The 25,228-nt window shown below is 37.2% G+C and overlaps 1 protein-coding gene across 1 annotated transcript in view; it reads left to right on the top strand.

Moving 5' to 3' along the window:
- ATAD2B (ATPase family AAA domain containing 2B) overlaps positions 1–25,228 on the top strand; it is a 166,484-nt gene continuing 141,256 nt past the window's right edge. The window contains exons 1-2 of the mRNA XM_063078237.1: positions 1–495; positions 23,213–23,364. Of these exons, the coding sequence (XP_062934307.1) occupies positions 280–495; positions 23,213–23,364 (368 nt within the window). The 5' untranslated portion in view covers positions 1–279. The remainder of the gene's footprint in view (positions 496–23,212; positions 23,365–25,228) is intronic.

The raw sequence follows: 25,228 nt of genomic DNA, 5'->3' as shown, positions 1-25,228 counted from the left end.
AGGGGCAGAAATGGCGGCTCCGCTCGGCTCCCGCTGAGGAGGGCGAAGCCGGCGGAGGGTCTGTGCTGTCGGCCTGCAGCATCGCTCCCGCTCCCTGCCGTCTCAGCTGACTTCCCTTCCTCTGCGCTGCTCTCGCCTGTCCTTGTCTGCACTCCGCAGGGTCCGGGCCGGCTCCTCTCCCTGCCCGGCTCGGCTCCACTGGTCTGACTGTCCGGCCGGCGGGCCGGCCTTACTGAGCTCTCCCGGGCGCGGAGGGGACCCCGTCCTCCTGGCTGGACCATGGTGAACACCAGGAAGAGCTCTCTGCGCCTTCTCGGGTCCAAGTCACCTGGGCCCGGGCCTGGGCCTGGGGCCGGAGCAGAGCCTGGGGCGACCGGAGGCAGCAGCCATTTCATCTCCTCTCGAACCCGCTACTCCAAGAGCCGCGCTGCCAGCTGCCCGGCCGCCAAGGCCGGGGGAAGCGGTGGCGCCGGCGTCGCCCCGGATGAGGCCCGGGTAAGAGCGCGGCGGCCCGAGTCCGGAGGCTTGGAAGTGCCGGCCGGGGGCCGAGGCTTTGTCTGGCCGGGTTGGGGGCAGGAAGCGTCCAGAGGAGACCCCTCCGGCAGCTGGGGCAGGGTCTGCGGGTGCAGTGGACGGTGGCACTGGGTAGAAGGGCCGCGACTCTTGTCCTTTTGCTTTGCTGGCCCGGTTCTTTTGTGTAAAGAACAGCGCTTGACTCCAGGGAGAGGGCTTTGGGGGTCCTTTTCGGGAGCATTAGAACGAAGTACTTTCCGTGTGCTTGTCTTGCCTCAGAGGGAATTCTAGGGGAAGTAGAGCGAAGGGCCGGGGTCACTGAGTGGGACTGGAGAATAGAAGTGAAAGTTTTCTGCGGTGTCAAACCCCTCTTGAAAGTGTGTCAGCTCCTGCCGCTGTCTAACTCCAGCTTACTCTCAGTTTGGGGGTGGTTCAAGTTGTTGAGGAAGTGAACAGAGAGCTCCAGTTGGCAGGAATGCTGAAAAAAGTTAGTAGTTGCTCTGACACCAACTTCAAAAACAAAATCAACGCTGTCGCCTCTCCAGGCAGGAGAGACCAAACATGATATTGTAGCAGGAGAACCAGCCAGCTGGCTAACCAAGGTTCTAGTAGGGACCGGAGCTTTCAGGTCACAAAAGGAGCGTGTCGAAAGAAACATCGAATGTTTTGGATAGCCGGCACTATCATGCCAAAATTGTATCGTTTCTTGGACGTCTACATTTTTGTTATGGGACTAGATTACAAAGACGAATTAACACCTTCGTTGTCATACAGTTGCAAAGGTGACATTTGAAGAAGCGGTTGATGATTTATTTTTTTAAAAAGTGAAGTTTTATTACTCACAGTATAAACTTTAAGCTAGCACAGATATTTGTTACTTTAAAGGAATTGATGAGTTTGTGTTATGAGATTGGTTCTGAATTCAGAGAAAAGTGTATTGCTTCTGTTTAGAAAGAGAACTTACTAAGAGTAATTTGGCTGGACAATGCTGTTCGTTTAGAATGCTACTTTAAATCCACACCATTTGTTATTCTCGGGAGAAAGCAATATTTTGTGTTTTATAGGGGTCTACAATATTGTGGTTTGTGTGTGCTTTTTCTCTTTCTCATACTGTTTTGGCACCAGTCATAATGAACTTAGGCAAATACAACAGAGATATTTGATCATGCTACTCTGAAGTATATTTATTGTGTCTTTGAAAATAGTTTTTGGCTTTTATTTGCTACAAATCTGGAAAATATTTTTAGAGCTGTCTTATTTAATAGGCTATTTTGGGGTATTACAGATCTCTTAGATTGAAATAAGGAAGCTAAATCTGAAAGTTGTACAACCTACTCAGATAAGTATTCTGAGGACTAGGCTTTCTGTAGAAACTATTCCAAACATGTACAAGCTTCTTGACTTACTGATGCTATCATATATTTTAAAATAAAAATAAATTTAAAAAAAGGTCTGTCCTCTACATTTAAGTACGAATAAAATATTTAGAGTGTAAGCATTTAATTGTATCATGCTATGAATGCCTAGTCTATTAGAGCAGCGTCTAAGTCATCGGAAGCAATTAGCTCATATATCACTGATCAGTTTGTGGTCCCATTTTTGATTTCATGGATATCATGCTGTCCTTACTCCCTGAGGAATAAGGTGAGGTAATTTGTCAAGCAGCTGTTATGGAGATGCTAAAAGGCAAGGAATCAATAATCTAATGTAGAAAAGGACATTTGGTAGCTTTTAAATTGCTAGAAGAATGAAAGATATTAGAGCTCTCACTAGAAGGGCTAATGAAACTTTGTTTTAAGGACTCTTTCTAAAGGTTTTAAAATACTGTAAATAACAGGTTATTGAATATTTACTTTGAATATTTGTTTTTCATTTTTAAAAAAGATTTATATTATGGTTCTAGTAGGCGATGGAGTGATCTAATTGCTTTCTCTGAGAGATTTTAGAGACTTAACTAATCTTATATAGTGATCGGACCTTTCAAAGAGGATGTTTTAATTCCGAATTTAAGTTTATGGACTATATATTTATTTATTAATTTATATTTTTTATGGACCGTATATTTATGAAGCAGGTTGCGTATTTCTTTGCTGTGTGTATCTGAAGTGGTTTGGGTATGGTTAGCTCTTCCTCTCCAGTTGGTTTTATGTTTCAAAAATTTAGCACTCCTGGTTCACCCTTTCTGGTGTACTTAAAGGCACCCTCTGTCTATGAGGTCTGTAAAAGACATTTGCTGGTGTCTGTAAAGTCTTATTTCATGGAAAATGGGGTTGCCCGCGTTGTGATGTTAGAAGACCCTCATTTTGGTAAGAAGAAATGTGTTCTTCGTAAGATATGTAATTGAGGAGTTTCCCCTTTTTCTGCTTTTGTGCTATGTTCATCCCTTAACTACACTTGATGCTGATTTTTTCCCTCCTTCAGCTCTGACTGTTTTAAAATTATTTCATTCACTGTGTCAAGAAACATTTCACTTGCTCTAAAAAGCCATAGCATCAAGAGCTGTAGTGTAGTTTTTCCTTTTCACTAAGTGGTATATGTGTAGAGTAGGGTTATTGGAATGATTTTCTTGTACTCACACTTTTTTTCTTTTTAGAGTTAAAGCTTTTATTTATTTTTATAATGCTTTTTGACGTGTAAAAAGCTGCACTTAATATATACAACTCAGTGAATTTGGGGATAAATACATACCTGTGAAACTATCACTACCATTAAGGTCATCACTCCCAAAGTTTCCTTGCCTCTTTTATTATTATCATCATCATTATTTTGTGGTAAGAACATTTAATATAAGATATACCCTCTTAGAAAATTTTAAGTATACAATACAGTATTTTTGCCTGTAGGCACTATGCTGTATAGTAGATCTCCATAACTTATTTATTTGGCCGAGCCCGTGGCGCACTTGGTAGAGTGCTGCGCTGGGAGCGCGGCGACGCTCCCGCCGCGGGTTCGGATCCTATATAGGACTGACCAGTGCACTCATTGGCTGAGTGCCGGTCACGAAAAAACGACAAAAAAAAAAAAAATAAAATAAAATAAAAAAAAAGGAATTTGTGAAACTTTGTTGCCTTTGACCATCACGTGCTTATTTCCTCCTCCAGCCCCTGGCAATCACCATTCTGCTCTCTGCGTCTGTGAGTTTGAGTGTTTTATATTCCACATAAAACTGAGATCATACAGTATTTCTCTTTCTGTGTTTGGCTTATTTCACTTAGCATAATATCCTCTAGGACCATCTACGTTGTTGCAAATGGCAGGATTTTCCTTTTTTTTTTTTAAGGCTGGATAATATTCCACTGCATTTATCCATTTATCCATCATCATATGTTTAGATTGTTTCTGTATCTTGGCTATTGTGAATAATGCTGCAGCAAACATGGGAGTGCAGATATCTTTTTAAAATCCTGATTTCAGTTCCTTTGGATAAATAGCCAGAAGTGGAATTTCTGGATCATATGGTAGTTCGGTTTTTCATTTTTTGATGAACCTCCGGACTGTTTTCCATAGTGGCTGCAGCATGGTTTCCTTTTTTCCACATCCTTGCCAACATTTGTTGTCTCTTGTGTTTTTGAAAATAGCCATCCTGACAGGTGTGAGGTGATATCTCATTATGATTTTGATTTGTATTTCCCTGATGATTAATGATGTTGAACAACATTTCATATACCTGTTGACCATTTCTGTGTCTTCTTTGGAGAAATGTCTATTCAGGACCTTTGCCCATTGTTTTTTTTTTGGATCGGAATTTTTTTTTTGCTATTGAGTTGTTAGGGGTACCTTATGTATTTTGGAAATTATCCCCTTATCAGATATATGGTTTGCAAATACTTTCTCCCATTCTATAGGTTGCTTTTATGCCCACACTTTTTAAATGTCAAGTTTACTTGTAGTGCTATGTAGTTAAATGTAATTACTCCTATGTGCTGTGCCTTTTTTTTTTTTTTTAAAAGCATGCATGAAGCTTGCCTCTTTTAGGTCAGTTAATCTGGCCATCAGTTATTAGCATTTATTTGCTCAACCTCGGTGTCACTCCCAGCAAACAAACTAATACTGTATTCAAAGAACTGGACAGCAGTCTTTGAAAAATATTTCAATTCTTTTTTCTACCTCTCTTTGTTAGGCCTGTTTCCTGGTACTTGTGGCATTGTAACTAGCTTTTTAGACTTTTTGAGATGGTCATTGACTCTTTCTGAGTCCACATGTTACTTGTGAGGATCAAAATAAATATTTTGAGTAATGTTGTAGATAAAGTACTATATTGCTTTTAAAAAATCCCTGGGTCCTTCTTTAATATACTCTTATCACCCTGTACTTCTTTTCCAACACTCATGCGTTTGCCAGCATAACAGCAGAGTGGTTGAAGTTGAGGGTTAGACATGGAAGTCTGAGAAGGAAATCTAATAAAGTATGTAACTTTCAGCCGAGTAGGGAAAAATAACAGTTCCTCAGAGCAGAGCAGGTTTTTCCTTATATCAAATTTACATTGAGCACAGTGTGGGTGATATTGAGTAATGTGAGTAACAATGTCCCCTGCTACAATTTTGAACCAAAGGAGTGATGGCGTTCTTAGGAAATGCAACTTTAAAAAATTCAGTTACTTGCTATTTCTGTAGTCCACATACACACACTTTCTTTTGTTTAGGTTATGGATGATACTTATAACACCTATAGAAGTGAATATGTATTAATTCTTTAAAACATTTTCCCTGAACTTTTTAAACCATCCATTGATAGGTTCTTTATTGCATGCCTCTTAAATACCTAGTTGTAGATAAACCCATAACCTCTGGAAACCAACTGGTCAGGTGGTAGGATTACCACTTGTAATGAGAACGAAGGAGCCCAACTAGTGTCTGCACCTGAATGGAGAGTGATCCTGTCTATTCAAAGATCCACCACAGAAAAGTGCCCTGTTATTTTGAATTCTATGTTTGGCATTTCTTTTAGGACACGGATACACACAATGAAGTTTCATTTGTGTGTGCAATTAACTTGAGTTGACTTTTTGATATTTAGGTTTGTGTTCTTGTAATGGGAATATTTTATAGTTCTTTATCCTCCCTTTGGGGGGAGGATATTGTGAAAGATGAATTATTGAGTAAAAAGCACTTGGAATTTTTGGATATAAAAAGTTATATGGAAGTACAAAATTGTGGGGTGCTGTGGACTGAATGTTCCCTCCAAACTCATTAAAGCTTGAATTATGTCCCCCAAGTTTTATGTATTAGAAATTTGGCCCCAGTGACTGTTGAGAGGGTGGGAAATCCTGTTATGGTAATTGAAAGCTGGGGCTTTTTTTTTTTTTTTTTTTTAAAGATGACCTGTAAGGGGATCATAACCCTTGACTTGGTGTTGTCAGCACCACGCTCTCCCAAGTGAGCTAACCGGCCTTCCCTATATAGGGATCTGAACCCATGACCTTGGTGTTATCAGCACAACTCTGTCCCTAGTGAGCCACGGGCCGGCCCTGAGAGCTGGGGCTTTAAAGAGATGATTAGATTGTAGGACCATGCCTTAGTGAATCGATGAATAATGGTGGTCAGGGGCATGGTTCTGGGGGCTTTAAAAGGAGGGTGCATGAGGAACTAGCTTGCTTTCTGTGCTCCACCATTTTCTGCCATGTGAGACCCCTGGGTCACTGTCGCCACCACCAGGACCCTCCCCAGATATGTTTCCTGCATTGTAGACACTCCAGCCTCTGAAACTGTAAGCAGTAAATTTTGTTTTCTTACAAAGAACCCAGTTCCATGTATTCTGTTATAAGCAACAGAAATGGACTAACACATAGGGGAAACCATACAAATATGTGTTGACTATTTAAATATAATCTACAACTTTTTTGAGAAATAAGTATTGTATGTGGCTTGCATCAAATGGTAGAAAAGACATGTACATTAAAGTTAATGGGCTGTAATTTATATTAGCTTTTATGCTGCTGTCAGACGTCAAACTTCAGATGTTTTTGATGTATTTTCATATTAGGTAATTTTTTTCATTTTCAGATTGTTATTGTAGTTTTCTCTGGAAGTGGGATATATATATACCTTTATTTAAAGTCTTTCTCCTGTAGACTTTTCTTTTAGAGTAGGCTATAAGCTCTGAGAGGGCAGGCACTGTATCTTATTTCCCCTCTAACTGCTGTATTTCCAGGGCCTAGCCCAGCATATGACACACAGAAGATGCTTAATAAGTGTCTGTTAAATGAATGAGTGAATGACCACTTTGTGAAAAATCATGATGACAGATCTTCGAGAACAGAGGATAAATGAAACACAGTCCTTCAGTACTGTGTGCACATGGTTTGCATATGAGAAGTTATTATCAAGATAAATCAGTTCAAGGTAGGTGCCAAATGAATGACATGCATACTCAGTGTAGTAAGAATTCTTATCCTTTACTCACTGAATGTTTAGGTGGACTTTTTTTTTTCATGTTCTTTGAAGACAGACACTGTTAGGTTGACAGCTGTATTCTGAGTGCCTGCACCAAACAGTGCCTGCCAGACATAGTGCCCAATAAATATTTTTAGAATGAATGAATGGAAAGTATGCCTCATTTTAAACTATTTTCATATTGACAATCTTTCTTTTTGCAAAATTAATTGTTGCATTTTGCCCTTCTGCCCATTTGGTGGTAGCCTTATCAGGAGGACAGGAGTAAACTAAGGTTTATTTAGCATCTCATACATGCCAGGTGTTGTTTAATACTGTCTCATTTAATCCTTATAACAAGCCTATAAGGCAAGTGATGGTACTCCCATTTTACAGCTAGAGAAACTGAGTTGCTGGAGAGGTTAAATGACCTGTAGAAGGTTATAAATATGTAGTAGGGGTAATATTTAAATCTAGTTTGTCTTCTCTACTTGTAATACATCTTGTTATCTGTATTTCTTTACCTCGCTTATTACTACTCTTTGATGCTGTTCAATTGGTGGTTTCTGCCAACATCTGAAAAAGTGAAGAAGGCATCTGTTGTACAGTTAGGAAATACTGTAACTATACATACTGTGTATCAACAACTTTTACCTGACTATCTGGAGTGTGGTGTTTAGGATTGTATGGGACTGATGGTGGGAATAGTAGCCTGTAAGGATATGAAATATAGGACCGTGATTTTGAATAACTTTTTGCTGCTTGATTTTGGGGGTGGAGAGTGGTGGAAGGAGAGGAGCAGGCATATTGTGCAGAGATCATTTTTGCAATATTTTTTTCTTCTCAGTATTTTAAAGATGGCCTTGGGAAAGAAATCTCTATAAGCAGACGAAAAGTCTGGGGCTTTAGGGCCGGCCCGTGGCTCACTCGGGAGAGTGCGATGCTGATAACACCAAGGCCACAGGTTTGGATCCTATATAGGTATGGCCGGTTAGCTCACTGGCTGAGCGTGGTGCTGACAACACCAAGCCAAGGGTTAAAATCCCCCCCCCCCCAAAAAAAAGTCTGGGGCTTTGAGGTCTCCAACAGAGGTGTACTTGTGCTGCTGCCATCTTTCTCTCTGCTTGGTGATATTGATTTATAGTGTATAAATTTTCTTTTTTGTTCTGGGAAACTATCTCTAGAGAGAGTAAAGTGTTTTTCATTTGAAAAAAATGTTTCATACTTTAAACCTCTTAAAAAGACATTATATAGTATATTTATATATGAAGATATGTACTATTGTATTAAACATCTTTAGCATTACTTGTTTATGTCTGTATTTTAGGACCCAAATTAGAATCTTTAAAGCAGTGGTGCTTCAGATACCCGTAAAATATGTTCTCTAATCTTGCTAGACAGGAATTTGGAGGTAATCCAGAGCCTAGCTTTTGGTAGTAAGGCTTGCTTTTTCCTTTGTTCTTTCATTCATTCAATAAATATTTATCAAGTAGCTATTACCTAAAATGTAAGCGCCATGTGGGTAAGCATTTTTGTCTCTTTGGTTCACTGTTTTAGGGCTGCCACATTGTAGAAGTCAAGGCTTTATTTACAGTGTAGTCTATGTGAATGGCAGTCCCTGGAGTTGTGCAGTGCACTCCTTGTGTGTCATGTGCTGGTATGAATCCCCAGCATCTAGCACATTGCTTGGGATGAAAGCAGGTGGAGAACAAAACGAAGTCCCTGCTTCATGGTATTTAAAGTCCAGTGGGGGAGATAGAAATACATGCTATAAAAAAGTAATCAGCTCTTCCCTCTGTTGCCTTCATCTATGTTTATTCATATAATTTAGCAGCTTTCCTAGGGCTACTGCTTCCACACTCACTTCCCACATGGGTTTTGGAGGGGGCCAGAAATGCCGTGAAATTATTTTTGTGTAGTCATTATATCTGAAGTTTATACCATTCTTGTCTCCTTTTAGGCCTTTAAGGTCTTTAACACCTCATTTTGTGGTAAATTTAGAATTTCGTGAGGAAATAGGATATTATTGTAGAGATCTGGCAAAAACCTATGGTTAGAAGGAGTTACTCTTAGGTGCCAGAGAACTTCCTTGCCTATTATATGGTTAGTGACTTCACTAAGGTCTGGTTTTATGGTTAGGGTTTAGAGTATTTGAGATAGAATGATTGGAATAGTCTGATATTTTTGGACTTAAATCTAGAAGTTACTTTAGAAACTTGTATATTTGTCAGCCATTGTATTTTCTTTTTGGTAGGAATCTAAGTAATTTCAGAGAAATGGAGGAAAATTAAACTTCTTGGATTAGTGTTTTTATTTGTTATGTTATTTAAAACCTTTAGTGTTAAGTAACATTTTTTTTTTCTCCAGAAGTGGTGAAGATAAATCAGTTGTAGAATAAATTTCATCTTTGAAAAGATCATGAAAGTATAGTCAGTGGGCTCTTTTAGCCTAAACTATTCCGTGTTTCACAACTCTGTGGGCTGCTTACCCTGGATTTTAACTCTTGAAGTTTGGACATTATGTACCTGTGGAAGAATTTTTCAGTAAGAAGTCTTGGGTTGAGATTATAATAGAAGTTACAAAGTTAATGTTACAAAGTTTTACTAATTAGTATAATGTAATTAATTTGTAACTATCCATGTTGGTGAATGATCATAACCCCCAAATAATTAACATAAAAGTTTTAGCATAGTTTTGCAGTTTATATTTCACTGATGATCTGAAGTCTGAGAATTTAGTTTAGTTTTAAGGAAATGAATTTGGTTTGTTTTTTTCCTTTCAGTTAAGACCTTGTCTTCTTTAGTTAAGATAATAGTGGTTGATAGAGTGACCCTATGTCTCGGTTAGTCCAGGACAGTTCTGATTTGCCTGGCACAATCACAGTTTATGCCTGTTGTCCCAAAAGAATTATTAGTGCCCCAATACTCTGTTTAACATGTTTGGATGCTAGATTACCTGGCACAGTGTATTGGTTTATGTGCATGTATTTTAAGTTTTCATAAGTGGTATTTAGCTATAAAGCTCATTTTATTATTATTTTTAACTAATTTTGTCCAGGTAGTAGATATGTGTACATATAGTCACTCCTCCCAACTGCTGCATAGTACTTCATAGTGTACATCCATTGCATTTTAGCTATACACTCTCAAGTGATAGGTACCTAGATTGCTTCCAGCTCCCTGCTACTACAAATATTGCTGCAATTAATACCCTCATACAATGTCCCTTGTGGACCTGATGTGGGAATTTCTTTGAGATAGATACCCTAGAGTGGAATAGAATATATGTGTATTTAAAATAAATATTATTTCCAGATTTGCTGCTTTTGTCTCCACTCGTAGGAGTAATGTATGTGAGTTCCTGTATCCCCACATTCCTACCATTATTTGGCATTATCTAGCTTCTTAATTGCTTTTCTTTGATTACTCATGAGTTTGGGCACCCGTTTATGTACGTACTTTTTTTGGTTTCCTCATCTCTAAAATGCATGTTAAGATCTTTTGCCCATTTTTCTATATTGGAGTTGCTATTTTTTTCTTGTTTTCCAAGAGGAATTATAGATAAGTGACTTTTAACCTTTTTTGGTCCCATACTGTTCACGTTGTGACCCTGTACGCACACATAGTTTTACCTTTCCTATTTAGGTCTTTGATTCATTTCATTTATTCTACTATACAATCTGTTCTTCATGGTGCCATGTTATAATACACTAAGTTCTCTTATATGCTGTGCTCTGATCTTTCTGTTCTTTTCTTTTGGTCTGTTTATTCTGGTGGCAGTACTGTACTGTTTTAATACTATGGTTTTGAAATATGCCTTAATATCCTAAAAGACAAGTCCCTCCTCTTTGTTATTTTTAAAGTTGACTTAGATATTTGGGGATGTTTAGTTTTTCCATATACATTTGCAGTTAAGACTGTAGAGTTCCTCAAGAGATCCATCTAGAATTTTGATTCAAATACATTACCAGTATTTGAATTCATAGATTAATTGTAGAAAATTGATACCTTCTTAATAAGTTATCCCATTCAAGAGCATGGAATGTCTCTCACATAACAGTTCGTATGGTATTTCTCTTGTGGAACTTGATGCTTTCTTTGTGTGGCTTGCTATATTGTCAGTTTTGGTAATTGTTCTTTGTGTGCTTGGGGAAAATGTATATTTTCTGCTAGATATAGGAAAATATGAATATATGATGGAAAACATTGAGATGGAAAGTAGTATAGTGATTATTCAGATACTCAAAATCTCCTTTTTTGTTTCATATTAAAAATCTACCTAGTTTTTTTTCTTTTTGGTTCAAACTCTTTTTATTGTTCACATTATCCTGGTGTATCTTTTCTTAAAATAAACTTTTATTTTAGAATAGTTTTAAATTTCCTTCTTGCTTCTTTCATCCATTGTTTATCTAGAAGTATACTGCTTACTTTTCCAAACAGTTGGGCATTTATTTTCTAATTATCTTTTTGTTATTTACTTCTAGCTTAATACCATTGTGCTAAGAGAATGTACTCCACGTGGTTTTGATCTTTCAAAGCTTGTTCTGACTTATTTTGTCACCTTTTTTATGATTATTTTGGTAAATGTTTTATGAACACGTGAAAAGAATGTAGATTCTGCAATTGGGGGTGCAGTATTACAGACATGTCTACTATTTCAAATTTGTGCATCTTCTGTTGGTTTTAAAGTTTATTCTGTTTGTGTGTGTGTGTGTGTGTGTGTGTGTGTGTGTGTGTGTGATTGCTCTTAAGACTTATACTTCTGTTTATTAACTTTTTTTAATATTTAACAAATATTATATTACCTCTCATCCCCATACCCTTTAACATGCTCCTCTGTTTCCCCTCCCTTCTTACCCTGTATTGCCTAGAATTTTAGTGCTGATGTTTTGCGGATAGAAGTACTTTGTCTTTCTTCTTTCCTTTGGAGTTTTTTTCAGTAACAATAAATTTTACAAAGGTACCATATTTGATCATCTTACTTTTTATATCTTGCATTATCATGCTGTATTTATTTCTCTTCCTTGTGAGTACTTCCTCCAAGAATGTTTACAGTGTGAGACTGTTGGTGGCAAACTTTCTCAGGCCTCATGTTCCTGAGAATATTTGTATTATGCCCTTGCATTTAAATGGGAAATTGTCTAGATACAAAATTCTAGGTCCGGTACTTATTCGAATCATACTCTATTGTAATCTTGCATACAGTATTACTGTCAAAGTCATATGTTGGGCTGATTCTTTTTCCTTTGTGGGCGATCTGTTCTTTCGTTCTTGATGCTTTTAGAACTTTTTTTGGGGGGTCTTTGTTCATATATTTTACTATAGTCTTAGGCATGGATTTTTCATCTTTTTTTTGATTGTGGTAAATTTATCTTCATTATTTCTTCAGATATTACTTCTATCTCTCATTCCTTTTAGAACTCCTATCATTTAGATGTTGGCACTTAGAAAAATTTTGTACCTAAACTGATAATTAAGCAAACTGTGTTTAGCACCTTTAATAGCATGCTGGAGAAATTTACGACAGTTACCTGAGTAAACAAAACAAGACTTGGTGCTTCTATTGTGGACTTATGTTGACGCTTTTGGTGCCCATGTGCTAAAATGGCCCACTTGTCAGGGGATAAAACCTTGAAGTAGCTTGATACAAAGTTCATTTCCTTTACAGTTTTGTAACACCCCTTAACTAGAGCATACTCCAGTGCTGACACTTAGAGTTAGTGTTATAATAGTGTACTTGATTGTGCAAGTTAAAGTAATCTACTTTTAAAAAACAAAACCCTAGTGCAGAGCAATACATTCTTAATGACATATTTATAAGAAGTTTAAATGTATGCACAGAAACAGTACGGGAAGTTTCATTAAGACATACATACAAATAAGAGAGAAACTGGCAGCACAAATTAATGAGCTGGTGGGTGGTTTTTATGTTAAATTTTTTAAGTATTTTAATTTTTTTTTTTTAATGTTTTTGTGCCTGGCCACAGGGATTGAACTCTGGACTTTGGTGTTATCAGCATCATGCTCTACCATTAAATTAATTTTTAATTAAAAAATTTATTTTTAATTTTTCAGTCTTACTATTCCAATTCAGTCTCCAAATTTAGTAGATGGGGGAATTGAAGGAGAGTGATATTTGCGTAAGGCCATATGATTATTTATTTATTGAATCATAATTGATTATACATATTTTTTGGATTTAATGTTGGCATATGTTGATCAGATTAATATTACTAGTATGTATATTGTTACAAATTGTACTTATTCTTTATGCCCCTTGTCCAATCTCTCCCTATCCCCCTCTCCCTCCCCACTCCCACCACTGATAAGCCTAGATTTCTTCTCTCCTTCTGAAAGAGTAATGGTCTTTCTGTTGATTTGTTGCCTAGATAATCTGTCCAATGCTGAAAGGTGTGTTCAGGTCTCCCAATATTATCATAGAGCAGATGCTTCTTCTGTCACTCTGGAATGGGCTTTGTGGAGAGAGATGCCCTGTTCTTTTCTTTGGTCTCTGCTGGTGACTCTCCTTGTGTCAAAGCACTCCAATGGCTGGCTGACCATCTGTGTGGTTGTTGTGACGTTAGCCATTTTCACAGCAGCTGTGGTTACTGTGGTGGCTGTGGTGGGCCACCCACATGGAGGTGATGTTATTGGCATGCTCTTTGGCACTGGTGGTGTGCCTGGTTGTCGGGGAGGGGGGTCCGGTTTCCAGCTTGATGCCCTGGGTCTCTGGGCGGGACCCTGAGGCACTGGTGGAGTGTCTGGTTGTGGGTGGGGGGGTCTGGTCCCCGGCTCTATTCCTCAGGTCCGCTAGTGGGCCCCGAGGCACTAGTGGTGTGCCTGGGCCAGAACTAATTTTTTGTCCTTTGCTTACTTCTAACACAGGGGAACTTCTGTGGGAACCTGTACTTGAGCTGTGTTGTTGAGCTAAATTGCTGTTTTGGTGTTGGTTCCCTTGGAAAGACTTCTTGTGCAGCTCAGGGTTTGATGGTTGACCTTATAGGTACTTCCAGCTCTCCAGAGACCCGGTGCACCTGGGTTGTATAGAAACTCTGGGGCCGAGCCCGTGGCGCACTCGGTAGAGTGCTGCGCTGGGAGTGCGGCGACGCTCCCGCCGCAGGTTCGGATCCTATATAGGAATGACCAGTGCACTCACTGGCTGAGTGCCGGTCATGAAAAAATGACAAAAAAAAAAAAAAAGAAACTCTGATCTGGGCCTGAATCTTTTCATAAAACTGCACCCCATGCAATTCTGCATTCCTGACCAGTCTCTTCTGAGTGGTCCTGTGCTGACTGGGGGGAGGATCGGCAGTCTTAGCTTTGTCGCAGTGTTCTCCGGGGGCCCATCTCCCCCACCACTTGTGCTTTAAACACTTCCCATGGGGATGGGCCCTGTGCCAGTCCCTTGTGATGACTCACTGACCTCTGAATGGTTCCCCTTTTTCAGCTGTTCTGGCTTCTCGTTCCTGCATGGGTCTATTGGAACCCTGTTAGTGATCTTGCTGTCCTGGGGACCAACAAAGCCTTCTTCTCCCCTGCCACCTCCAAGTAACTCCATCTGAAGGGCACAGCTGTGCCTTCTGCTGGCTCCTGCTCCATGTGCTCAGCAGCTTCAGCCTTAAAGCAGCCGCGGCCCAAAACACTCTGAGCAGTTTTTTCTTTCTCTCATTGTGGCTTCTCCTGCCTTCATGAACTCTGTAGGTCTCTCCTCCTTTTCCCCTGAGCTCCAGCGGCCCCAGCTTGGCTATTGTTACATTTTTATAGTTGTAAATTTGTTGATTTGTGTGAGAGAGTGATGCTGGGGACCATCTCTTCTGCCATCTTGACCAGAACTCTTCCATATGATTATTTAGAAGTAGCAATTCAATTGGAAATGAAAGTGTCTTTCTTTAATTCTTTAATTGCTATAAATGAGTGACCACTATGTGCCAGACACTGAAGATAAGAGTATGCAAGACTCAATCACAGCTCTTTGGCAAAATATTTTATTTTTACTTAAAAATTATAAGGGACTGTCCATTAGCTCAGTTGGTTAGAGCACATTGTTGATAATACCAAGGGCAAGGGTTTGGATCCCCATGCTGGCCAGCTGCCAAAAAATAAAAATAAAAGAATGTGAGACATACCTCAGAAACAAAAATAAACATCAAAATTATGAAATAAATATTTCAAACAATATGGAAGTTCACAGAAGCAAAAAAGCCCTTTCCTTGTACCCGTAATTCCTCCAGTTCATTCTTCTTAGGGATAACCACTGTTTTTTTTTTTTTTTTTTTTAAAGATGACCGATAAGGGGATCTTAACCCTTGACTTGGTGTTGTCAGCACCACACTCACCCACTGAGCTAACCGGCCATCTGTATATGGGATCCGAACCCATGGCCTTGGTGTTATCAGCACCGCACTCTCCCAAGTGAGCCACAGGCCGGCCCCCATGGGATAACCACTGTTAAAGCCGGTGTGTATCCTTCCAGACCATTGCACATGCATATATGGGTTGTTTATGTGTGTATATTTTTAACAGAAATGGAATCATACCTTACATACTGTTTCTGATAGTTGATTTTCTAGTTAACTATGTATCATGTACATTCTTTCATATGGTTCTTCTTGATGGTTTTCTAATATTTACTTATATAATTATATCATCACTTATTTAAACTTTCCCTATTGGTACACAGGTTGTCTCCATGTTTTTATGTTATGAGTAACGTGGCAGGAAATGACCTTTCCCTTTTAGGTGAAGTGGAATTACTGGGTCAAGGGGTTATTTATATATTAAATTTTTATAGGTTTTGCCAAAATGCCCTACAAAGATGCTGAATCAGGTTGTACCCAGCTCCCCCAAACTCTCAGCGTTGTTAAGATTTTATGTACTTTTACCAGCTGATTTAAGGAGTTAGGGTTTTTTGTTGTTGTTGTTGTTTTGGTGGCTGTCTGGTATGGGGATCTAAACCTTTGACCTTGATGTTATAACACTGCTTTTATGATAATTGTTTAGAAATACTAAACTATTCGGATCCCTGAACTGGCCAGCTGCCAAAAAAAAGAAAAATACTAAACTAGTAAACTATTGCTGTTGGGATATTTGAGGAAAACAGGACACTTTGTGTTCCTGCAGTTTCAGGACGTTGTAGAATAGTGTTGGTCTTAAGTAAATAAATAGCAGTGCAGAGTTTTGTTTTCTGCAGTCATGGTAACCACTGCCTCTGTGCATTCTTTTTACAAATGAAAGAAAAAGAAATTGACTGCACTTCTAAGCTTTCTCATGAAAACAGGAGTATTTGTTGAGAAAAAAAAAGGTAGACAAAAAGTCTGTCTTGAAAGGAAATTGGCAAAGATTGATTGCACTCATATTCTCATCTAACTTGGGGGAAAAAATAAATGAAAAATTAAAAACAGGAGTATTCTGTGTTCTCTTTCTTGTCTCTTTGAGGCTCCTTCATTTGTTTTATCATACTCCTTTTTTTGTTTGTTTATTTAAAAATTTTTTTTTGGCGAACAGTACGGGGATCTGAACCCTTGACCTTGGCGTTACCACACCACACTGTAACCAGCTGTGCCCACTGGTCAGCACTTGTCTTACTCTTTCAACATTTTATTATATTCTCTTCAGTGGTTCCTTTTCTATTTATGAGAAACCGAGTCATCCTATTTTTTTTAAAAAAGAAAATCCTTTGCTGGTTTCGACTTTATAACCTCTTTAAATTATTGTCTTATTTTTTTCTTAATTCTGACACTTTTTATGAGTAGTTCTGTAGTCATCTGTACTTTCTCACCATTCCCTCAGTTCTTTACCTGGTGCTTGCTATTCAACATTTCACAGAAATTGCTCTATCAGAAATTACATTGACCTCCTAATTACAAAACCTCAGGTTTATCAGCTTTCCTCTGTTTAAGTCTTTTTGGAACAAGGTTCAACTCCTCCTGTTTTAGTGGGCACTATACTTTTCTCTGGTTTCTATGACATCCGTTTTGCTTATCCCTTTAATATAGGCATTTTTTTTTTAATATAGGCATTTTTTTTTTAAAGTTTTGACTTCTGCCCTCTTTTTTCATTCTGTGTAATACTGGTGATCCTTTTGTTTCATCGCTCTGTTTCATATTTGTCTCTACTCCTTACCTCACTTCATCCCAGAGCTGCATTTTCCACACAGCCTGTTAGACATCTCCTTAGATTTCTGGCTAAGATTCCACACCTAATTTTCCAAATCACAGTTCAGCATTACACTTCTTCCTTCCACACCTGTTCTGCATCTTCTGTCCCCAACCCAAGCAAAAACAACCAAGACTTCTTACACCTGCCTAATTGTATTAATTTTCAATTCTTGTATCACTAATCTCCTATTTATTCTGCTTTCTAGAATTGATTTCTTATTTTTTATCTTCCCAATTCTAGATGAGGCCATCATCAAGTCTCAAGTTAATCTAGTAGTCTGCTAATTCACTTATTTCCTTGAAGCTCTCATTTTTAAATGCTGCACTTGGATTTGTTCTTTTTGTCTTATATTAAAATCCAGTTTCTAAACTTCTGACAAATTTGGATCTGGGCATGAAAACCAGAGCAACATAAATTCTTCTCTGTTTCATTTTTCTCAAGTTCTTTTGCCTGATTTTACATGATTTGTGGAAGAATAATGGTCATTATTTGTGTTTGCTAATAAGTATGGTTTAAGAGACTCAGACTCCAAGAGAAAATGATTTTTGCAAATTGGAGGAAATGAACTATTTCAGAAGATTGGAGCTTAGAGAAAAAGTTCACTTGAGTGGGGATGACTACAGTGTATCTTTTTATTGTACTTTTGCTTTCTGTAACATTTGACATTATTACTATTATACTTTTTTTTGGAAGTTATCTCATCCTTGAATCCTGTTCCTTTATTTTATCAACTCCATTACTGAGTCATTACAAAGTATTTTTTGATTTCTGTAGAAAATGCCACATAATCTTTTAAAGTCCATGTCCATTATGATGTCTTCATCTCTACTAGCAGTTTTCATTTATCATTTTTTGCTTTCAGAGAATTGTGTACTGTCATAATAATATGACATGTATCAATATAATATGACATGTATCTTTGTTGTGACTATTTGTCAACCCAATAGATTGTGTATTGAGCTCAGGTAGTTCTTACTCATTGTTTTTGCCACTGCTCTCCATGTCTTATGTACGGTGGGTCCTCGATAAATGTTTGTTAAATGAAATTATTCTCTTAGTCTGAGATACCGTTTCTACTCCTGGATTGTGTAATCACTCTGACACAGATTGCTAAATGGCTGTGGGTAGATTGCATAATCTCTTCTAAATATCTTTGTCATGAAACCAGTAACGCCTTCCCTCAAAGGGTTAGGTTATAATTAGCTAGTAAGATGCTTTGAAGATGAAAAAGTTAAGGTTGAGCATTTTGATTATCCTATTAAAGGTGAATTGCTAGTATCAGGTTTGTAGGTAAAACCTTTCCCAAAGCTTCTAAGTTAATTAGGTGGTGCTGAAGTAATTGTTTTGTACCTATTTACATCTTGATTGTCTTTTACTGAAATCCCTAGATTTCTTTGGAGGTAAGGAGCCTTTTGTAATGCTGTTTATTCTGAAGTCTCTGTCATAGAACCAAGTGAAGAGTGAAACCCTCTCATTACAAGAGAAATAAATATATCAGGACAGTGCAGTAGTTAGGATGATGTGCCTTTTGAACTATGTTGTATGCCAGAGGTCCTCAAACTTTTGTGAACTAAGAATTATGTGGAGGCCCTCATTGAAAATGTTCCACCTCCAGAGATTCTAGTTCAGCAGGTTATATTTCTGTAATGAGTGAGTAATCCAGTTGATTTCTGATTTAGGTAGTATGTGGACAACAGTTTGAGAGATACTGCTGAGTGGAACTGAAAAAAGCTAGTAGAGTATGGGAATGGCTAATAAATAAGTATACAAACTAAAATTGATATTCAAAGAATTATAGCCTCAGATCATTTTAAAAATTATTAGACTTCAAATATTTTACCTTTTTTTGGTCTTTAATTCAGTAGCACACAGTAATTGTTTCCAGAGTATGTTTGGGAAACTTCAGTACCTGCAGATGCTCTATGAAAAAAAGAGAGCTTGGTCAAATAAGTTTGTGAAATGTTGTATACTATATTCCATACTTAGAGATTTACATTGCTTATTAACTTAAGACTCTTAGAAGTCCTACAGCAAAAAACCTTGGCCCTCATTGTTTCCCAAATTGACCGTGAGCCCTCCTTTGTTTTTCCTAATAATTTTTATTAATAATTTATGAACAAACTTGGGGAAATAAATCTTGCTTGTTATCTTTGCTTGTTATTGTGTATTGTGTGGAATTGAAAAGAAATAAGGTATGTTTTCATGATTCAGGAACTTAAAATCTTGCTAGAATTTCAAGACTTGGACATGGTACTTTAAAGACGGTAAATGCATAGTGTTAAGTTGAATATAATCAAGTGCCAAAATGTATAGTAGTTGCAACTAGTGGGGGAAAGGTTAATTTAGGTTAGCTTCTTCAGGGAGATTTCATGAAAGAAATGGGTCTTGAGATGGATCTTGAAGGGTGCGTGATCAGAGTTGATTAGAAGGAGTAATACTAGCCTGAGTTATCTAAATTGGAAAAGTAGTTGACAGGTACTAGTTTCTGTATTCACAAATATACCTCAGCTTAGAACATATGATATTGCTTCCTCAGTGACTACTTTTTGAATACGTTATGTAATAATGCTTTTCAAACTCTAATGTTCACATGGATCACCTAGGAATTTTTAAAAAATGGTTTCTGATTCAATAGGTCTGAGGGTAGAGCCTGAGATTCTGTATTTCTAACTACTCCCCAGACAGATGATGTCCATGCTGTTGGTCCACAGACAACGTTTGGAGTAAGGAACGTCTTATATGAGTAGTTGAGTTTGGTGACCTTTAAGACGTACTTTAACCTTGGGGGTCTATAAATATTGCAGGGTGGAGTGTCTGAGATAATATAAAGAAAACCATGTTAGAAATGAAAGGACCAATTTCTAGGTTTTTTTTTTTTCTTTAACTCTGTCAGTTATTTGTTAGCCATGTGCTCTTGGGCTAGTTAGTCCACTTTTCTGTGAGCTTCAGTATTTACTCTGTTAAGGGAGGGATTGGGGCTGATGGATTAGTTCACTTGGTTAGAGCATGGTGTTGATAACTCCAAGGTCAAGGGTTCAGATCCTGTACCAGCCAGCCACCAAAAAAAAAAAAAAAAAAAAAAAAAGGGTGGGACTGAAGGAGGGAAAGGGCCTGGGGAACTGAAAAAGTACAATTTAAAAAAAGCACTCATTTAAGTACAGTAAGTATGTTTATTGATAAGGTATTATTACATGATTGAATGAATCTTAAATGGATTTTTCCCCCTCTACTGAGGGTAGTTTAGAAGTAGCTAACCAGCTTTCTTGGGAACTTAATCTAATAAGTGGTGGTGCATGTTACATAACTAATATGTTTGTTATCCTTTTCTTAAAAAAAAGATTAAATTAATTTTTTTCTTGAGGCATAATTGATTAGACATATTTGTGGGGTACACACAACTAACAAGTTTGTTATCCTTAATCATAGACATTCTGATGTTTGAATTTCTAATTGTCTTTCCTTTTGTGCCTTTTAGTACCAGTGTGGTCTTGAGACTTCAAAACTAGTTCATGGTAAATTGTATTACAGCACAAAATCAAAAATTCGTCTTTTGGGGAAAAAATTTTTAGAAGTGAATGTTATTTTTATAGAATATATTTGGACACCTTTAATCATATATTTTAAGTATTTCTTATGCTTGTTTGTTAGTAGCTGCATTTTGACTAATTATTTGTATAATATAGTTATCTTGCTTTGAGAAAACATGATATAAAAATGTGTATTTATGAAATGGATAGTTTTTATATATTTTTCTTCAAAGAAATTTGTAGCATAAAAGTAAACAACTAGATTTTCTCAAATATTTTTATATTGTAGCATATTGAAGATGACCATATGTACTGTTGAAATACTTGTAAGAACCCAAATGCCCCAAGGGATCACACCCTGATCTCATAAGTCCTTCTCAGCCACATCCCATCATGGCGCTGGTTGCCCTTCTCTTCCGTACTCTCCTTCCTGCCGGCGTGAATTGCACACCAATCAGCTCACCCCAAGCCCCATGTGGTATGCTAAGTAGGGATTGTATTTTAAGCCAATCAGCCTTCCCTAAAAGCCCTATATATATGTGTGTGTGCCGCCTAATAAACGAGCTCTCTCCGGTGGATTGTCAACTGGTGTCAACTCGTCCTTTCAATACTGATCAAGAATTTCAAGTGAAGGGCTGACCAGTTAGCTCAGTTGATTAGAGCACAGTATTATAACACCAGGTTCATGGGTTTGGATCCCTGTAATGTCTAGCCACCAAAAAAAAAAAAAAAAAAATTTTAAGTAAAAAAGAATGTCAAGTGATGCTCTATAAATTATTAGCATATGAATTGAATATTCTTTAAAGAAAGGGTTAATCTTCCCTCCGTTTCTTCTTCATCCCTCCTAGCATCCAAGGAATTGGAGGTGGAGAGAAGGGTGCTCTGCAGAGATAGTGATCTTCCTGTAGTCTGAGGACATGGGGTTGGGGAGGGGGTATGATGGGAGTGTGATGGATACAGGAGGACTCTGGCTGAGAGATTAGTTACATTGAATAAATTAATTTATTGAAAAAGTAAATAAATGTATTGAAGATAGTGGAAGCCAGGTTTCTTGCTGAGAAGTGTTTACAAACAGAAGGGGAAAGGATAGAAGGAAATTAAAAGGATGGGATTGAAATTGGAATTATTGGTGTAAGCCCATTTAAAAAATTTATTTATGCACAGATATAGAAATAGGTGTAGATGTGTATATTTATATGTATGTATATACTTGTATGTGTGTGTGTGTGTGTGTGTATATATATTTATATATTTCTTAGCTCTGTCTGCTGAGAGGACTTAGTAGCAGTGAAATCCCAGTAACAGTGAGTACACCGTGGTTTCTAAATGCTCTTCTTGACTAAAATGAACCAGGGTTCCTTGGAGAAATGGCTAATTCTAGGGCCAGAAAGGAAAAGTACAAAATGGGCCTAGAGAATTCTGTTGTGCCAGAAAGTAAGGAAGTACTCAGAATGATGGGGGCATGTCAAAAGATACAGGAATCATTTTGAAGGGACTTCCATTGGCCACATATCATATAATTGGAGCAACAAAATAAATAAGGAGAGTAAGGGATTATAACCCATAGAATAAAATAAGAATCCAGGAGCCCATATTGGTATGAATGAGTAAATGAATGAGGGAACAGGAAAAGCTCTTTAAAGTGCAATGTGAACTAAAAAACGTGGGAGGAATGATGGAATTAGGTAATCATCATCAAAGTGGTATTTAGTAACAGCAAGAGTAGTCAATGAATGCTAACCTAAGGCTGGTGGGTGGAAGTTTGATTAGGAACAGGATATTGGTGAATTATCAGAATAATTCCCCATAATATTTATTCAAATACAAAGGAGAAAAATAGTGACTCTGCAGTGGAGAAACCTGGCAGACACCAACTTGACCAGGTGATCAAGGTTAAAATCCCTAGTGATAAGAAGGATAGTATAGTATGCACAGCATCATTTATGTAGATTCTTTACAAAAATGTATGACCTGTATCTGATTATGAGGAACATCAGGTAGACCAGATTGAGGGGTCATCCTAGAGAATGAAAGGCCTGTACTCTTTACAGTCAAGGGCATGAAAAAAAGATAGGGAAAGACTAAAGTACTGTTCTAGACTAAAGGAGACTGAGAAGATCTGATAACTAAATGCAGTATGTTTTTGGACAGGATCCTGGACTTGAAAGAAAGAGAGACATTGTTGGGACATTTGGTAAAATACAAATGTGTGTGTGGATTGGCTCTGTGTTATGTCATTGTTAATTTCCTGATTGGGAGGGTTGTATGGTGGCAGTGTAGCAAAGTGTCTTTGTTTGAGGAGGTACATACCACAGTATTTAGGAAGGGATGAGGTATCATATCATAGAAAGATATATACACATACTACTCACTCACACACCTTCTCTTGAAACCTTTTCAAAACAAAAATAAAAAACCACACTTTCTGATGATTATAAATTTAATCTTTCTTGTTTTTATGTTTACAGATTATTATTTTTTGCTATATTCGTAGTGTGATTCATTCAGTAAATATTGGTTGAAAATAATATTGTGTCTGATTATCTTAATATTAATAAAATATTGTGTCTGATTATCTAAGAATATTAAGAATTCTATTTGTCTTAATAGGAATAATAAATACATTTTTAACGTTGTTTTTCAGAAAGCTGAAGTTGATGGTAGTTTAAGTGATAGCCACGTATCTCCTCCAGCCAAGCGCACTTTGAAACAACCTGATTCTGCTTGCAAAGACAAATCAAAATCACGAAGTACTGGTCAGCGAGAGGAATGGAACATATCAACTGGACAGGCCAGGTGAGAAAGCAGGAACTTGTTAATTGTTTTTTCATTAATTATTTGATATGGTTTAGGGCTGATATTAATGCTACTTTTCTTATAAAATAACTATCATTTTATAAATACCTATAAATGTATTTATAAATAAATTATGTTAAGCTTATTTTATAATTTTTGTATGTAATTTTATTTTCTTCAAATATGCTGTAAAATATATTTTTTTAATGAAGATATGAGGATACTTCAAAAAGTTCACGGAAGGATTTGTATGTAGTATGTAATATAAACTATTATTACTTAAACAAGAATTTTGATAGGTCTTGAATATGCATACATATTTATAAACCTGATAATTTAAATAAAACTTATAGTTAGAATTATCTTTTTGTTTGAAAATAAATATAATCTCCCTTTTCTAAGACTTTTGAGTATTCCATTTGAATTGATATGTTAAAATGTAATGAAATTTTAATTAATTAAAAAAAAATCTTTTAATCTATTATCTTGTTTCAACTTTTTTTTTTTTTTTTAAAGATGACCGGTAAGGGGTTCTTAACCCTTGGCTTGGTGTTGTCAGCACCACACTCTCCCAAGTGAGCTAACCGGCTATCCCTATACAGGGATCCGAACCCGTGGCCTTGGTGCTATCAGCACCACACTCTCCCAAGTGAGCCACAGGCTGGCCCTATCTTGTTTCAACTTAAATTTGCTTTCTGTCTGGTTCAGTATTGTATTAGTCTGTTTCTTTGCTTTTAGCAAAATACTTGGAACTGGGTAATTTATAAAGAAAATGAAATTTATTGCTTACAGTTTTGGAAGCTGGGAAGTCCAGAGTCCAGGGAACACATCTGGTGAGGGTCTTTCTTGGCAGTGATGGAGTTGTCTCACACGGCAGAATAGGAAACTCTCACATGCTCTACTTTTAAAACGCTCAGAACCATGCCCATGACCACCATTATTAATCCATTCATTAGGGCATGGTTCTAAGAATCTAATCACTTCCCCAAGGCCCCACCTTTCAGTCATCACAATAGGATCTTCTACTCTCTCAACACTGTCACAGGGGGGCCAAATTAGTACCTGGAACTTTGGGGGACACAATTCAATGAGTTTGGAGGGGGACATTCAATCCACAGCAAATATGTATCAGAAAAACTTAATTTTACTCAGTTTCAAAGTAAATGGTAATAATTTAATGCAAATGGGATAGGCATGCATATGCAGAAAAGATCTAAACATTGAAATCAGAATCTTTAGCTTCTGTTTTTTCCAAAGTCTTTGATGTAGAAGTGCTGATGATGTACTTACTGCAAACAAAAGTGAAAAGGAAGTCCTTTGTTTTTTATTCCTTCAAGTATTTAAAAATATTTTGATTTTATGTGGGTAGGTAATTGTGGATACACTTACTCTTTAATGAAAAAAACTTTGGGGTTATGTAGACTTTGAGAGGCCATGTACATTTACTAATACCTAATGAGTCTCTGCTTATTACAGTATATTCCATCAGAGGCACCATTTCACGTTTTGTATTTTGCATGTTTGGGAGCTAAGTAGAAAAATATATGAATCATAATCTGCTGATTTTTTTTTTCTTCTTTCCCACACTCATTCTTCTGTGAGATGAAACAGGTCTGGATCATTATACTGACATTACTTAAAATGAGTACTGCCATTTAATTATACTTTCAGACTTGATCTACCTGTTGTAATCTATATCCTGCCTTTATTAAATAAAGGAATCAGGCTTCTCTTTCTAGATAAATGTTTCTAAGAAATGTTCTTTTAGAAGAACATTAAAATTCGACCTTTAACTGTAAAGTAATTTTAATAGTTTATTCAAATATGAGTATATAATACACTAGATTTCCTATATCCTATCCAC

Source organism: Cynocephalus volans, chromosome 14 (genome assembly GCF_027409185.1).
Source record: "Cynocephalus volans isolate mCynVol1 chromosome 14, mCynVol1.pri, whole genome shotgun sequence".
In the NCBI taxonomy this organism is placed as follows: Eukaryota; Metazoa; Chordata; class Mammalia; order Dermoptera; family Cynocephalidae; genus Cynocephalus; species Cynocephalus volans.
Note: the sequence above shows the minus strand (reverse complement) of the source record. Positions and strands in the feature narration are given on the sequence as shown.